Source organism: Scardinius erythrophthalmus (genome assembly GCF_964197995.2).
Source record: "Scardinius erythrophthalmus genome assembly, chromosome: 20".
NCBI lineage: Eukaryota > Metazoa > Chordata > Actinopteri > Cypriniformes > Leuciscidae > Scardinius > Scardinius erythrophthalmus.
Genome location: NC_138240.1, coordinates 8,186,410 through 8,202,685, shown reverse-complemented (window position 1 = coordinate 8,202,685; position 16,276 = coordinate 8,186,410). Strand labels below are relative to the sequence as shown.

At 37.4% G+C, this 16,276-nt stretch overlaps 1 protein-coding gene across 1 annotated transcript in view; it reads right to left on the bottom strand.

Moving 5' to 3' along the window:
* The window catches only part of acbd6 (acyl-CoA binding domain containing 6), a 39,374-nt gene that overhangs the window by 17,494 nt on the left and 5,604 nt on the right, over positions 1-16,276 (bottom strand). The window contains exons 5-6 of the mRNA XM_081349811.1: positions 11,042-11,147; positions 5,085-5,174 (exon numbers count right to left, since the gene is read on the bottom strand). Of these exons, the coding sequence (XP_081205937.1) occupies positions 5,085-5,174; positions 11,042-11,147 (196 nt within the window). The remainder of the gene's footprint in view (positions 1-5,084; positions 5,175-11,041; positions 11,148-16,276) is intronic.

Genomic DNA, 16,276 nt, shown 5'->3' with positions numbered 1-16,276 from the left:
CTTTAATGGCAATTAATATTAAAATGGCAATTAATATATTAAAACCATGAAGTTTATAACAAAAACGGATAGCATACTAAAATTGCCATTTTACACAGTTATATGTCAAAGGCTGAAATTACCTGCAAAACAATAATTGGAATGTGCGATTCGAGCTGAATTCATCATAGAAGTTTCATATTTGGGCATGAATATTTTATTTTATCCTTTACCTGAATCCTCAATATCACTACAATGCTGCCTTCCAAGCAATGCAAAAATATACAGTACACAAAATGATTATCATAATGTTTTATATTTTCCTTGAAGTCTCACCAAAAGTGTTATGGCTTGCCTGCTCCTTTGTTTGAGAGAAGCGCTCATTAGTCAGGCCGTTGAGATTCAAAACATGCTTTGTGATGCTAAGCTCATTAAGTTCCATGCTCTAATTTCTGATCATGCCACTGAAACTGTTTGTTAGATTGCTTAACATGCAAATAACTTCAAAAGCCCCTGAATGAATGTATAAAGAATGCATTAACAGAACAGAACTGTTTCTATTTGTAGACTGAAGATTCGGCTATTTAGCATGATTGCAATAATGAGTTGAGCTTGACCAACACCTAGAATCAAATCTCTAATAAATGGTGTTTGCGTTCTGTTTGGTATTAATAGAAAACTGGATCCTTCATCAGATCAGGCTTCACGGCGCGAAGCGGTCTACATTGGTAACGTCAAAGTTGCATGTCACCTTTGAACGCACACGTCCACAGACCAATCAGCTGTGAGTATTGCTAACTTTTATTGCTTACAAATTCAACTTTTTATGGATTATCTTAGAATGGCAAAACCTTTTTATTTATTTTTTAAATCCTTGCATCAACATGTGTAGAATCAAAAGTTTAGGGTCAGTAGATTTTGGTTACACTTTATTTCGATGGTCTATTTTAGACATTCTACTATCTGTAAGTAACTTTGCAACTATATTTCAACTAACTCTCATTAGACTATTAGTAGACTCTAGTAGACTTAGGTTTGGTGTTAGTTAGGGTGACCATATTCCAGGACATGTCCGGCCGGGATTTCAAGATCACCCAAAATATCCGGGATACGGCTTTTGCTTTCTCGTCACCATTCATTTTGTTTACATGCACACCTTTTGATTAAGTAGGACTGAATTAATTCCGATTGGTGAATCTGAATGTAGTGTTTACATGAACGCTAGTGATCGGTTGATGTGCGTTTTAGCATTGCTTAGAAAATTCCTGTGTTTTCGTCTCGATCAGGATCCATGTGAAGCAGAATGCATGACCTGCAAAGCTGGCACGTACGTGTCAGTGCAAATAAAGTAATAATGTAAACATAATGAATGGTGACTGAAGAAAGCAAAAGCCGAATCCCGGGCATTTTGGGCGATCTCGAAATCATGGCCAGACATGTCCTGGTTAAACAGGACGTATGGTCACCCTAGTGTTCGTAGAATAAGTTGAAATGTGATTGCAAAGTCATTTATAGTCATTAGAATGTCTGTTGGGAAGCATCAAAATAAAGAGTTAGTAGATATGAAGCAGACAGTCTACTAATAGTTTAATGAGAGTTAGTTGATATGTAGTTACAGAGTTAAATATAGTTATTAGAATGTCTGAAGTGAACCACGCAAAAACAACCACATATGTATAAAAAAGGCAATGCATGTTGTGACGAAAACAAATCAGATGCTTTCACAGCTTTGATTATAATGAGAATTTTTTTTGATGCATCACACCACATATACTCTATAGACTCTTATACATATTCACAAGCACACAATAACAAACACACACGCAGATTGGGTTTCATAGTTGACTGTGTTCTACTTCCTCTGCAATGCAATTGAAAACAACAGATGCATGAAGACACAGACTTTACCAGTACACAACTGACTGTGCCACACATGAACTACATTGTATGCGCGGGAAAAACGAGTCCCCCCAAACTCTCCCACGTGCCCCAGTTCTGCTCAATTATGCAGAGAGAACTAAATATTTTTGTCGCTGTGATGTTGTCCAGGTGGCTGTTGACAGGTGGCATATGAGCTAATCTGAGAGAACAAGGGGACTTTTTGCTCCTATTGTGGTTCTCTTGATCCAGGATTACACCGAAACACCACGATATTCAAACTACCACACTCCCACGACCACCATGTCCATCAGCTGATTAATTTCAATACAATTTTCATTGAAGACATAATAGCATTTTTCCCCCTTCCCTCCCCCCTTTTCAATCAACAAATTAAAAATATAAACCACTTTTATCTTTATTTAACACTAAGCTGAAATCGGATCACAGGACAGATGCATCATTCACTGATGGTCTATTGTAATATTTTTCATAGATAATGTGTTAACTTTGATCTTAGATTTTATTTAATCAAAGTCAGTTGGTAAACACAGTGCAAACAAAGTACCTGGAAAAAATTATAAATAAGAAAATACATCAAAACTTTGTGGTATTTGTGGTTTCGTCGTGTGCTTTTCAAAAGCAGTCATGGCTCACACTTGAACCTAATAAGTGGCTACTAAGTTTTATATTGCTATCAAATCACACTTCCTGAAAGTATTAACATAGGATAATAATTTTGGCAGGAGCAGTAGCATGATTTAACACGGCCATATTTTCTCTCATGCCACCTGAACGCTACTTAATAAATCTGCCCTCAATAATTCTCCTGCTGTCGTCCAGCAATATTCACCTTCTGCTGGTCAGTGCAGTAACCCAGCACAGAACTTTGAAGGACATCTGTAGACTATACATGGCTGTATTCATGGAAGGGGACCACCTATGATCCAAATATATATATATATATATTTGGCATAGATTCAAAAGGGTGCTGGAAACATTCCTCAGAGATGCTCTTCTGCAGACCTCGTCTGTAAAGAGTGGTTATTTGAGTTGCTTTCTATAAGCTCGAACCAGTATGGCCATTCTCCTCTGACCAAAAAGGCATTTTCGCCCACAGAACTGCCGCTCACTGGATATTTAGTTTTTTTCTGACTATTCTCTGTAAACCCTAGAGGTGGTTGTGTGTGAAAATCCCAGTAGAACAGTCGTTTCTAAAATACTCAGATCAGCCTGCCTGGCGCCAACAACCATGCCACGTCCAAAGTCACTTAAATCACCTTTCTTCTCCATTCTGATGCTCAGTTTGAACTTCAGCAGATCGTCAAGACTCTAGACCATGTCTACATGCATATATGCATTGAGTTGCTGCCATGTGATTGGATGATTAGATATTTGCGTTGACGAACAGTTGAATAGGTGTACCTAATAAAGTGGCCGGTGATTAAGTGTGTCTATGTATATATATATATATATATTCTTTTTCTTTTTAATTGATTAATCAGTAACCATATTCTGTGTTATTATGCACACAACAACTTTATATGATTATATATGCTATACAGAGCCAGTGATAAAATGTCTATTTCATATAATATGACGTTATGTTCTCTATTGTAGCTCTAGTGGGGATTTCACATTAGTGTACCTGTTAAAAAACAACAAAACAAGAGCATTGATTGTCGTCTAGGCCAAGCATTTGCTCTCTGCTCACACAATAAAGGTCCACCGCCACCAAAAAAAAAAGAGAGAGTCATTTGCAAATGCTCTGATTATATGGGTTGTATAATGCAAACAATTTGGCTGATTACTTCCAATTGATTTGTCTTAGCGAGAATCAGATCAAGCCAGTGACCGCATAACTGTACTTCACCGTATTAATTTCCCAATGCAGTATTCAGCCAGCTTAAGACAAAGCCAAATCTGCCATTATGACCTGTATTGTTTTTTTTTTAAACACAGCTACCTGCTTACAGTGTGTTGCTTAACGCTCATCGGAATACGCCGATACCATATCCCTAAATTATTAAAGTACAGCCGCTGCTAATCTCAGGGATGGAGGATGGCAGTAGGACTTCCCAGTTCACTGTTCTCTCAGATCTTTTAGCTCTGGGATCAAAAAGTAACATATATACTTCTATACAAAAGTCAGTCCACAGTATTCAGCTCATAAATTAACTTTATACATATTTACCTCAGAACGAGTGTACTGACTGCCAAGAAACCACAAATAATACCAGTAGTAACTCAAGAAGTAAAGCTAGCATTAACACAGCTAATGCTTACGTGTGTATACACTAGGGAAGCACCAATAATACAATTCTGGCTGATAAGCTTATAATTATTTTCATGTTTATGATATACATCTGTTAAATGGACTTAATTAAAATTGTATACTGTTCAGAACCGATAGAATTGTGGGCACCATTCCCCTCTTCCCCCACTGTTATTTCTTCTGTACTATCTGTCTATCTATATACTATCTCAAAAAAGGATACATTATCACAAAATTGTATACTAAATGGAATATATATATATATATATATATATATATACAGTATATATAAAAAAACACTAAAAACTAAAATATTACATTTTAATTTTTTTACATTTTAAATGATACAAGTGAAGTTAGGTATACACATGATAAACATTACGTACAGTGAAAAATTAAAGATTTATGAAAAATTTATATTAATTTTGAGATTTACTAAAGATTACATTTAATGCAATTATTAGTGTTTTTAAAGATAAACTTATAAAGAAAATGTAGATGACGGCAAAGGTAATCTAAATGTAAACATATAGGAAATGAGCATGCATGATTAATAAATTTAAAAAAACTAATATCACATCCCTAATTTCCCTAATATATTTGTCATCATATTTTGTTCCAGTATTGGTCGATATTAGGACTTTTTTTTTTAAAGAATTTATTTTTAAATAGATTTTAAAGAAATGAATTGCATGACATGCCCATCAATTATTCACATTATTTAAATCTCAGTCTGAAAATTCAATATATTGTTTGTTTTATTCCATATTATTGAACATAAACCCACTTGACAACAGTTCACAGCAATCCATTGTGCAGTCGCCTTTGTCAGTCTGTGTTTGTTGATGGCCAAAATACATTTTGGCTGTCACGTCGGTAATCAGCTATAACATGAAAATGATCTAGTCATCTTTATCAGCCAGAGTGTCTTTATGTGTGTTTACAGACTCACCTGGCTATTGATATCAGCGTTATTCTGCAAGAGTAGAGACACCAGGTCTTTGTGGCCCCTATCACACGCCCAGTGCAGGAGAGCTCGGCCCTGAAACACAAAAATGAAACACATTTATTGCGATAAAAGAGAAGAAAAAAATCATGGTGGATGCAAATGCAAAATCTCTGCGCAGACAGTTGAACTTTTTCGGTTCGGTTTTGCTGCAGACAAAGCATAATACGTCTTTTAGTCAATCTATGCAGTTCGATCCCATAATTCAATCCCTTACTCTGATTTAGATACAGTTATTTAATAAACTCTCTTTCTGGCTTTGATTCAGAGCATAAAAATGAGCACCAGGCAAGAGGCGTGTAGAATATTCAATAACAGCCCGTATTTGCGAAGGACCTCTGCAACCCAAAACCATAGACGTGTCTGCAGACCACACAACCCATGGGTCGACTCCTTCAGATGGATGAATCCCTCTTCACCCCTAACACATTCATTTATTCCCTTTTGTTATGCGGACCTCTATAAAGTTAACTTCACAATAGATTTCTCTCCTCCAGAAAAAATAAATTATGCACAACAATTTATAACTCAGAGCCTTTAGACCCAACTATATAATGACGTGCTGACAGGATGAGTTCTTCTCTGGCCACCGTGCAAGCGAGAGAGAAGGGCATTGTGGGAGGGAAAGATCCTGGGCGCTCCAGAAACAAATTGCAGTGGGACGGGAGACTCTTTAGCGGTGATTGATGTGGTTCTGGGGACAAAAAGAGAGTAGACCCTTGATCACCAGCGCCGCCCCCCAGGCCTGAAGCCGCTTGTGCCTATCAAGCCTGCAGAGTTCATTTTTCAGTGAAGGCCAATTAGATAAAGCCAACTCCTTAAGTCGTATTCCATGGCTGAAATTATATTGATCTCCACTGCTGCATGTTAAAATTGATATTTATGAAGGGGGTCTGAAGCCTTACACCACAAGGATTTCTTTTTTTTTGGAGCGGAGGGTGTCCCCTGGACTGTTTGTCAAATTTTCATCAGAGATATAGCCAAACATTTTTCTTTTCTCCCACTCTCCTCCCAAGACAAACAATTCTCTGGATCCACAGCGCTTGAATAAAAGAAAAAAAAAGTATCATGGTGCTATTATCACGGTACCATGATAATACCATTGCTTCTAGACATGGTATTATTTGAATCATGGTAAAACTTATATAGTGTAAATAAATATGGTAATCATTTAGTACCATAGTATATATCCATATTACCATCTGATACATAATGCTGCACTACTTTGTCTTTATCATGTCTACTAAGTCTTTATCAAACACTTAATTACATTAGACAAAAACATCCAAAATTGTAGTGGTTTCAACAGCTAGAACTGCTACATATTTGACTATTTCATATATACTTTTATTTTAGCTGTGCAATTACGATGTGCTTTCTATGGAACCATCTTTCCGCCTTATAGAAAATAAAAAAAGTTAATCGTCAGAGAAAGTTTAAATTAAGAAAAGTCATATTGTGAAAGTTGCAAAAAACTAAGTTGCAATTGCAAAACAAAAAGTCACATTGCGAGTTATAAAGATTATAATAAAAATTAGGCTAGTTTGAGGTCATTAAAAAATTCTTTAAAGAAATTAATACTTTTATTCAGCAAGAAAGCATTATATTGACATTTATAATGTTACAAAAGACTGTTCTTTTGAACTTTCTATTCATCGTAGAATCCCCAAAAAAGAAATTCCACTACAATATTAAGAAGTACTCCTCTTCTCAATATTGATAGTAATAAGAAGTGTTTCTTAAGCAGCAAATCAGCATATTGATTTCTGAAGGATCATGTGACACTGAAGACTGGAGTAATGATGCTGAAAATTGAGCTTTGCATCACAGGAATAAAATGACACTTTAAAATTTTTTTTATTGTAATAATATTTCTTACAGACCCTTAACTTTTGAATGGTAGTGTATACATTGTTATTTAAGCATATTTACCAAGGGCATTCATCTCTTGAAATTCTGACTGATGTGAATAATAAAGAAAGTGCTATAATCATCCTTGCATTGACAGTTTCAGCAAAGATAGCCAACACATGGAAAAACCTACATCCTCTTCTTCAATTTCCATCTAAGCGGAAGAGCTCTAGAAACCGTCAAGATCTAGAAATCCCACTGATTACACCTTCCTGTCCCGTGTGAGAGCTCTGGATTAAGTGTGACAGGCATGGACTCTACTGCGGGGCGGTGCATTGAACAGGGCTCAGCGCAGATGAATAGGAAACCTCTTGCTTTACAATGTCCTTGCCAAAGAGGGTGGAGAGCTGCCGGCTCAATTGCCTGTAATTGATGGGGCAGCTCCAGCACAAACAGAGAGAGAAAAAGAAAGCAAGAAATTCTTGGGACATTTGCACAAATGAGTCCGGCCCTCTTTTGTTCAGGCGGAGGGGCTCGTGCCTGTTGGAGGCGTGTGTAGACACACGGGGTCATTTAAGACATCACAATTACAATAAGAAAGAAAAAAACATGAAACACCATTGCAAAGCATAACAAAGCGGCAGAAAAACATTTAAATTAACACTGAAAAGCTCCTCACTGTGCTTATATTTTCAGATATAAACGCATGGGTTAGAATGCTGTTGTTTTCATTTAACATTATCTGATTTAGAAATAAATTATTTTACAAAAACACTATGTGGTGGTCGGGTGATGGTAGGAGATGGAAATTATCATGGTACTTTGAAATATACTGTGGTTCTATTGAATGATCCATGTTTACATCGTGTTTTATACATGGTACTCCAAGAATATCATGGTTTAACATTTGTGCAGTGGGGGCCAAAAGACTGAGACCACTAGTGAGAATACTTACATAAAAAATGGTATTTCTATAATACCATTGTTTTTCATTACTTAATATATTATTAGAACAATGATGTGAGGAAAAAAATTACCCACATTGAAAATAAGCAAATCTCACTAATAAACTGACTATCTCAGTTTAAGTTTAAGATAGTCAATGTCTATTATAATATAATATAATGTAATATAATATAATATAATATAATAGGAAGTGATAAATAAAATGAAAATTTCTCAAACATTTGGACCTCACCGTACATGTCCAAATACAATATTTTCTATCGAAGCCTAGATTTATAAATAACGTTATTATTGTCATTATTATAAGTGAAGGCCCACAAATATCTAAACAATATAAAAAAACTTTTAAGACAAAGGAGTTTTTCAGTCAGTGCATTTAATCAGTTTCTGTTTCTCAGACTGAAAAAAAAAAACAGACAGACAAACCGGAATAATCACGTCCACCTTCAGTGCGCGTGTGTCCACGGTTATGCAGTCCATTCTACCCTTTCTCCAGCAGTGAAGTGTAAAGCGTGTGGTACTTCCCCCAGGTCCCAGCACCCCTCTGCTCACAATCCACTATCATCCCACCTGAATAACTCAAAGTTTCCCAGTTTATTCTGATCTATTGTCATCATCACAGAGATTATTTCCCCGCTGCCCCGCACCCACTTGCACGTGTACATTAAGGGTAATGTATTTGACCCCTGCAGAGACGGGCTGACCTGTAGGAGGTCAAATGGCAGCTATGAAGCTCATCTCAGCCCAAATTAAACCACTGGCAACAGCCTCCGTTGAAAACATCAAATGGCATTATGTTCAGAGCAGAGTGCGTACCGCGTACATCACATCTTAATGCTGCAGTGAGTTAGAGTGTGTGTTTAGGGCTTCAGGCTAGAAGCAAGGCCTTGTTTCTCACGGGTGTGACCTTGAACACGTAGCACAGCATCGGTGGAGATCACAGAAAAATCAAGCCAAGGGAGGCAGTGTCTCCTCAAAAAAAACTGGATGAGAAAATAATCGATATTACAAAAATAAAACAACACAAATATTACAAAATGTGACATTAAAAAGTTTTAAAGTCACGTTTTTATAAAGTAAAAACTGTCCACAAGCGACATCCACAGGTAAAGTTACAGTGGGAATCTTGCCTCCCCTGAGCCCATTGAGTTTTAACAGACCCCCAAAGTGAGTGGAGAGTTTGATGGGGGGGTAATTGAGAATGAATGAGGGGAAAGTCACATGAGAGGAGGCAATGCCTCCACTTCGATATGATTGTATATGATCGGATATGATTGGTTCATGCAATAAATCCCGCCTCTTGTTTTCGTGTGCAGCTTGAATGAAGACAATGATGGGTTAATGGGAAGACTAATTAAAGGCACACTATGCAGGATTTGTACCTTAATATAACAGCTTCGAAATCATTTCGATGGTAAACGAACTCATAATAGGGCGAATCATCCCGATAGCAAAGCGGGGGGGACGCCGCTGGCAAAACCAGCAATGCAACTTTGAGAGTGGCGCCCCGCCAAATCTCGCGAGAATCACGACTTGCTTTACGGCACGACGTCACATACATCAACAACACATGAGAAGAAAGTGCGGTCGGAAGAGTGCAGAGACGGCTCTGCGTGAGTCGTATTTACGACAGTAATGTTAAATACAAGTACTCCACAGCGACTCTAGGGGTCGCTGTTTGAGAAAAACAGACACTGCATAGTGTGGCTTTAAAATTAAGTAAACAACTCAGCCACTTGACAATATGACAGCTTTATGTCATGTCAAAATCAAACTTGAAATGGGCTGAAAACATGATGACTGTGGGGGGTTTTAGTGAGCAATCAGCTTGGGGAAATTACACTTCGTGTCTATGACCAATGTATACACTTTATGACTGCTGAAAATAAGTTGACTATTAAAAAGAAAAGCTGAATATTAGTTCACAAATAATATGTAAATGTTTCAATTGTTTCTGACTTTAGTTATTATTTTGGAATAAATGTAAAAAACTAACTTGATGAAATGTATACTTGATTTTTTAAATAGAACATTCCATAGTTAGTTTAAAAATACAAAATAGAATTGTATTGGGTCTCTCCTTTTATGTAATGTTTTTTTTTAACCAGGAAAATTAAGTGTAACAGGGACATAAATTTACATTTGAGATATATATAATTACATGAAAGTTATTCATTGCATGAGAAAAAGAAATGGATCGAGAAAGGAAGCCTGATTCAAACACACACCTGCACACACTACAGACATAGACTATGCCACAGCTACAACAAAAAAGCGTATTGATTATAATAAATATTATAATTTAAAATATTCCACCAGTTTTCTTCTCTAATTCACATCCCCATGTAAATCAGTGTGGTTGGGCCTGAAAGTCTACACACCAGATTTCAATTCACCAGTGCCCTCTATTGGTTCATCTGTTGAACTGCACTAGCGAGACGAACAATGGTGGACTGACAAAGGCTGCCATCTGGCCGACCTGATGCTCAGCCAACTGGTTCCCCACTTTCAGAATTGGAGTGCTGAAAGAAATGAAACGGGCCAGTTGGTCACGTTGATGTATGAATAAAAATGGGATGAGAGGATGAATGGTGCATCCAGTGACCTTTGGAGTTTTAGCCGTGTGGGAAATACCGAGGACTGATCTCTTTACATGGATAGAGAGAGAGAGTAGGGTGCGGTTCACAAGGTCCCTACACACTGAACAGGGAATTTCCCTTAAAGTTCACTACTCGTGTAAATAAATAAAATAAAAAAATGTAAAAATGTTATTGAAAGAAGTCTTTTATGTTCACCAAGGCTGCATTTATTTGATCAAAAATACAGTAAAACAGTAATATTGTGAAATATTATTACAAATTAAAATAACCATTTTCTATTCTATTTTTTTTTTTAAATGTAATTTATTCCTGTGATGGAGAAGCTGAATTTTCAGCATAAATACTCCAGTCTTCAGTGTCACATGATCCTTCAGAATTCAGTCTAATATGCTGTTAAATGCTTAATTTTTAGTATTTAAAAAATGTATCAATTTATAAAAAACATAACTACATTTATAAAATGTATAAATATAAGAAAAAGCCAACCTCTTCGTCCCTTGTGTTCACGTCCACTTTCTTGGAGCTGATGGCCTTGCTGACATGTTCGATGTTGTTCTCTCGACAGTAGTCGAAAATATTTTTGTCCTCTTCCCTGAAGTCAAACACAACAGAAAAGAAAATACCCTGAAAAAATTTCAAGCAATAATAAACGGAGCAATTCCAAGAGGCTCCTCGCACCATTGCTGACACCAAATGATGACACAAAACCTTTTACGAAATGTCATAGAAATGAATTAAAGAACATCTCATGAAATAGCATTAAATCATAGTAAGGAAATAAGAAACCAATAGTCTATTCTTAATGTTACATAACCAGGGTCAAGGTTGACGCTAGAAAATCTGAACCCTGTAAATAAATATGACAGAGTGATGATCCAAGATAATGCCAGGCTAAACAGGGCCAAACTGATGCGCACAGGTGCAGCATGCCGCAAAAAATCATGTTACTGGCAGGCATCTCATGGTTACATGCCCATCCACCTCCGTGGCGCATTGTCAGGAGGCTGGCGCTCACCACAGCAGTTTTAATTATTTTCCTCTCTAATCACCTTGTGGCATTTGGGCCGAACCAGGCAGGGCAGAGCAAGAGATCGAGAGAGAGAAAGAAAAAGGGTTATAGGGGACGAGGTACAGTTGGTTGGAGAAATCTCATTAAGAGATTTACCCCTGCCCCTCTTACCCATGCAGGATGGCAGATTAATTGCATTTGGAGCCCTATTGTGTGGCCGCCCCTCACTCTCATTACAGGGGGCAGGGCAGATGAGACTAGCAGCGGACGGGACCTCCGTGCCTGAGAGAGACAGGAAATACAGGCGGGCCAACTTTAAATGAACTGATATCTGAGACTGAATCAGTCAGAGTATTTCTAATACACAATCAACAGACTGACACAAAATAGAAATATTAAATTTATGCACACAGTGGTGGGAAAAGTCTGATACCAACAGAATAAATGCATTAATTGTGTGCAAAACTTGATGCATGCTATGCCTGGCATCTTACATTTCATATGCCTCAAAAAGATCAGTTCTAGTTAAAAACACTAGGACAGGGAGAACAAATAGGTTTTTAAAAGAGAATTAAAAATCATCAGGGAAGGTGCCAGTCTAATCTAATCTAAAGGCTGGTTATTCCATAGCCGTGGCTCAACCACAGGGCAAGAGACTAAAAGAAGGGTCAGGTCACTTGATCTTAGACTTCTGGAGGGGGTGTAAGGATGCAGCAGTTCAACTAGATACAGCGGGGGAAATAAGTATTGAACACGTCATCATTTTTCTCAGTAAATATATTTCCAAAGGTGCTATTGACATGAAATTTTCACCAGATGTTGGTAACAACCCAAGTAAGCCATACATACAAAGAGACTGTCAGAAATTAAGTTATGTGTAATAATGTGAAATGACACAGGGAAAAAGTATTGACCACATGAAGAAAGGGAGGCGCAAAAAGGCATGAAAAGGCATGGAAAGCCAAGACAACTGCTGAAAACTTACAGTAATTAAAAAGCAATCCAGCCCCCTGTCAGTGGAAATTAACAACAGCTGGTTCAGTCCCAAATGATGGCCTACAAAAATGTCTCATTGCCAAGGTGTCACACAAGAAACATCTCATGATGGGTAAAAGCGAAGAGCTGTCTCAAGACCTTCGCAACCTAATTGTTGCAAAACATAATGATGGCATTGGTTATAGGCGCCATTCTAAGCTTCTGAATGGTCCAGTGAGCACTTTTGGGGCCATAATACGGAAGTGGAAAGACAATAATTTCACCATAAATTTGCCTCGACCAGTGCTCCTCGCAAGATTTCTGATAGAGGAGTGAAAGTTTTCAGCAGTTGTCTTGGCTTTCCATGCCTTTTTGCGCCTCCATTTCTTCATGTGTTCAATACTTTTTCCCTGTGTCATTTCACATTATTACACATAACTTAATTTCTGAACTTATTTTTGTTTGTTTCGTTGTATGTATGGCTTACTTGGGTTGTTACCAACATCTGGTGAAAATTTCATGTCAATAGCACCTTTGGAAATATATTTACTGAGAAAAATGATGACGTGTTCAATACGATTCTGAACTGAATAGGCAGCCAATGAAAAGCCCTCAGAATTGGAGTGATGAATCTGGCAGCAGCATTTTGGACCAGTTGGAGGCGAGCAATTTGAGATTTAGAAATACCGCAGAATAGAGAGTTGCAATAATCTAAACGAGAAGTAATACATGCATGAACAAAGCCATATCTAAAGTTTTGTAGGTTAGAAATCGTGTCATTTAAAGATAAATGTGATTTGACATTGTTAAGGCACATTACACAGAGATTTAATTGCTGAAGGATCATTTCTATTGATTGGTAAATAGATCTGGATATCATCAGCATAAAAATGGAAAGACACCCTACAACACAACGAATTACTTACAGTAGGACAAAAACATTTATTGCAGTTTCCACAAATAAGGTTCAAATAAGGTTCAATAAGGTTCACATTTTTTAAATGTGTTTTTTGTTTTATTAATGTAGGCAAAATTGATCAAATTAAAAAATATGTCACAATGGATAAGAGGGTTGTACATTTATCCTACATTTGGTGATTTTTAAAATTGATGTTAAATATACAAAATGTATAGCCTAGAAATCTAGACGCACCCTAGCGGCAGCAAAATGTATTTCGCAGCCAGGGTAGTCTAGCAACTCTCAATAAACCTTCTCGCTGCAAAAACCCAGATTGGGTCAGGCCAATCACGTTGTGTATAGAGTAGGCGGGGGCGGGCTTAACATACACGACAGAGTTGCGACGGTTACCTGGCTGCTGCTACTTGAAAACAAAGAATGGCGGCTGCTGATGGAGAACAACGGTCTTTCGAATCGGCTTTGGCCGCGACTCTGGAGGACTTGGAGTTAAGTTTTTCTTTGAGAAAAGAGCAAAGAACGGCACTTAAGTCATTCTTAAAAAAAGGAAGATGTGTTCGTCGTTTTGCCGGCCAGATATGGCAAAAGTTGAATCTATCAACTAGCTCCGCTGTCCCGCCCCTCGGAATTGAGCCGTGACTATGGTGAGTTTCCAGACCTAACATCTTGATGTAGGTCTGGCTTGCCAGGCTACAAAATGTATTGATTAAAACAAAAACTACTAATGTTAGAATGGGTACAAGACAAGTGTTGTAAATTTATCCTACATTTTGTCATTTTTAAAATTAGAGTTAAATATGCAAAAAAATGTATAAAATAAATAAATAAATAAATAATAAATAAAAATAATAATAATAATAATAATAAAATAAAAATATAATAATAATAATAATTAAAAAAAAAAAAAAATTAAAAAAAAAAAAAAAGATTACCGTGCTAGACTGGGTAAAAGTGTATCCTACATTTCGTCATTTTCAAAACTACAGTTAAATACGCAGAATTTATAAAATTAAAAAATAAATCTATCTATCTATGGAAAAAAATAGTGAGAAACATGGTTGTAAATTTAGCCTAAATTAAGCTAGTTTGTAACATGAATTTGACATCATCAGATTATGTCACAATTATGACATAACCATAATCGTATTATTTTATTTTATTGTATTCACCTTTTGTGACAGGCCCAAATCAGAATTTTAAGGGGTAAACAAAAAATGTTGGTGATTAAAATTAGCTACAACATCTTGCTATCTTACATTTATGTAATATAATAGTTTAACGTCTAACATATCAAATAATTCTCAGAACAAACTCAATCACAAATCTGTGCTTAAAAGTAATGGGACACCAACGTCCACCGTATTCATGGAAAATGGCTTATGCCCATGTATGCGTGCACTAAACCTGGCCTTATCTCACTCATAGTAAATAAGGATGAATATGTGAGTGTTTGTGGTCTCACCGTGACCCAGTGTGTCTGTGCCATGTGGGCATCATCCGTCTCCCGGGGCAACTAATCAATAAAACTGCTCATTCGTCAGACTGATGCTGGCCTGTGCTCCTAAAGCCCGAGTACACACACGCACACAAGCCCACGCTTACACCTGATTAATGGCCCACTGATAAACGACATGGCATCAGCGATGCCGCTGAGCATTCTGGGAAGGTCACTGGCTACTCTGTCATTCCACAACGCTTGATCAACGTTTTCTGACTCGTGAGAGACCAAACAAAAGACCTATGTCCAAGTTTTCACACACAGACCTCAATGCGGATTATACAGGGGAATCTTAAAAGACTAAAACATAGATATTAAAATATAATGAACAACTTTTAAGTTTTACTGCATGCATCCGTCCCGAATCCTTCTTGCACACCAGGCAAAGGGATAGTTCTCCAAAACATTTAAACTTTAGTTCCCATTGAGTTTCATTGTATTTTTGTCCATACAATGGAACTGAAACTGTTTGGTTACCAACAATCTTCAAAATATCATCTTTTATGTTCCACAGAAGAAAGTCCTACATGTTTGTAACGACATGAGGCTGAGTAAATGATGACAGAATTTTCATTTTTTTGGGTGGACCATCCCTTTAACATCATCAATCAGAGATGAGCAGAGCTGACACATACACACTGCCCTCCAAAATAGCCCGATATTCTGAAACTCTCTGCTCCCATCAATCAGATCAGATCAATCTGATTCATCTCTCTCCAAGGCGTCACAGAACAACTCATCTATCATGCATTCTACAGTGAATGAAGCGTCCTCATTCATGATTACTGCAGAAGCACAGGATTATGCAACTTGGGCAGATCAGCTTTTCAGTCGGCTGTTGTTTCTCAAGTGAGTTTGAGCAAAAATTAAAAATAAAATTAAAAATGAGATGGTCCTGGAGTTACAGGTCATCTGGTTTTGCAATCGGGCAATGCAGAATCCATTAAGACGCTCTAATCAAATGCTAACGAGAGGTTTGAATATGCAGGAGGGCTCTCAATCACAGAGCTTGGAAATTGGAACGCAGTGAAGCAGTCCGGATGGCGGTCTGATTGGGTCACGCCCGAAATGGGACGCTCAGCGAGCGACAAATGGGAGGAGAGGAGGGGGAACGGGATGTTAATTGCCTCTTTGCTTTTCCGTCCCCAATGAACGACTCACATTCTCCCGGGACACGTCGACTTTGGGAACGAACCCCTGTTGTATTGATACTTCCATATATTTCTTTATCCATCCATGCCTGGATCCATTTTACATTCCTATCATTGATATAATCATAAAAAAGTAATTATACTTCACTGCTTCCGAAGGCCTCTTCACCCC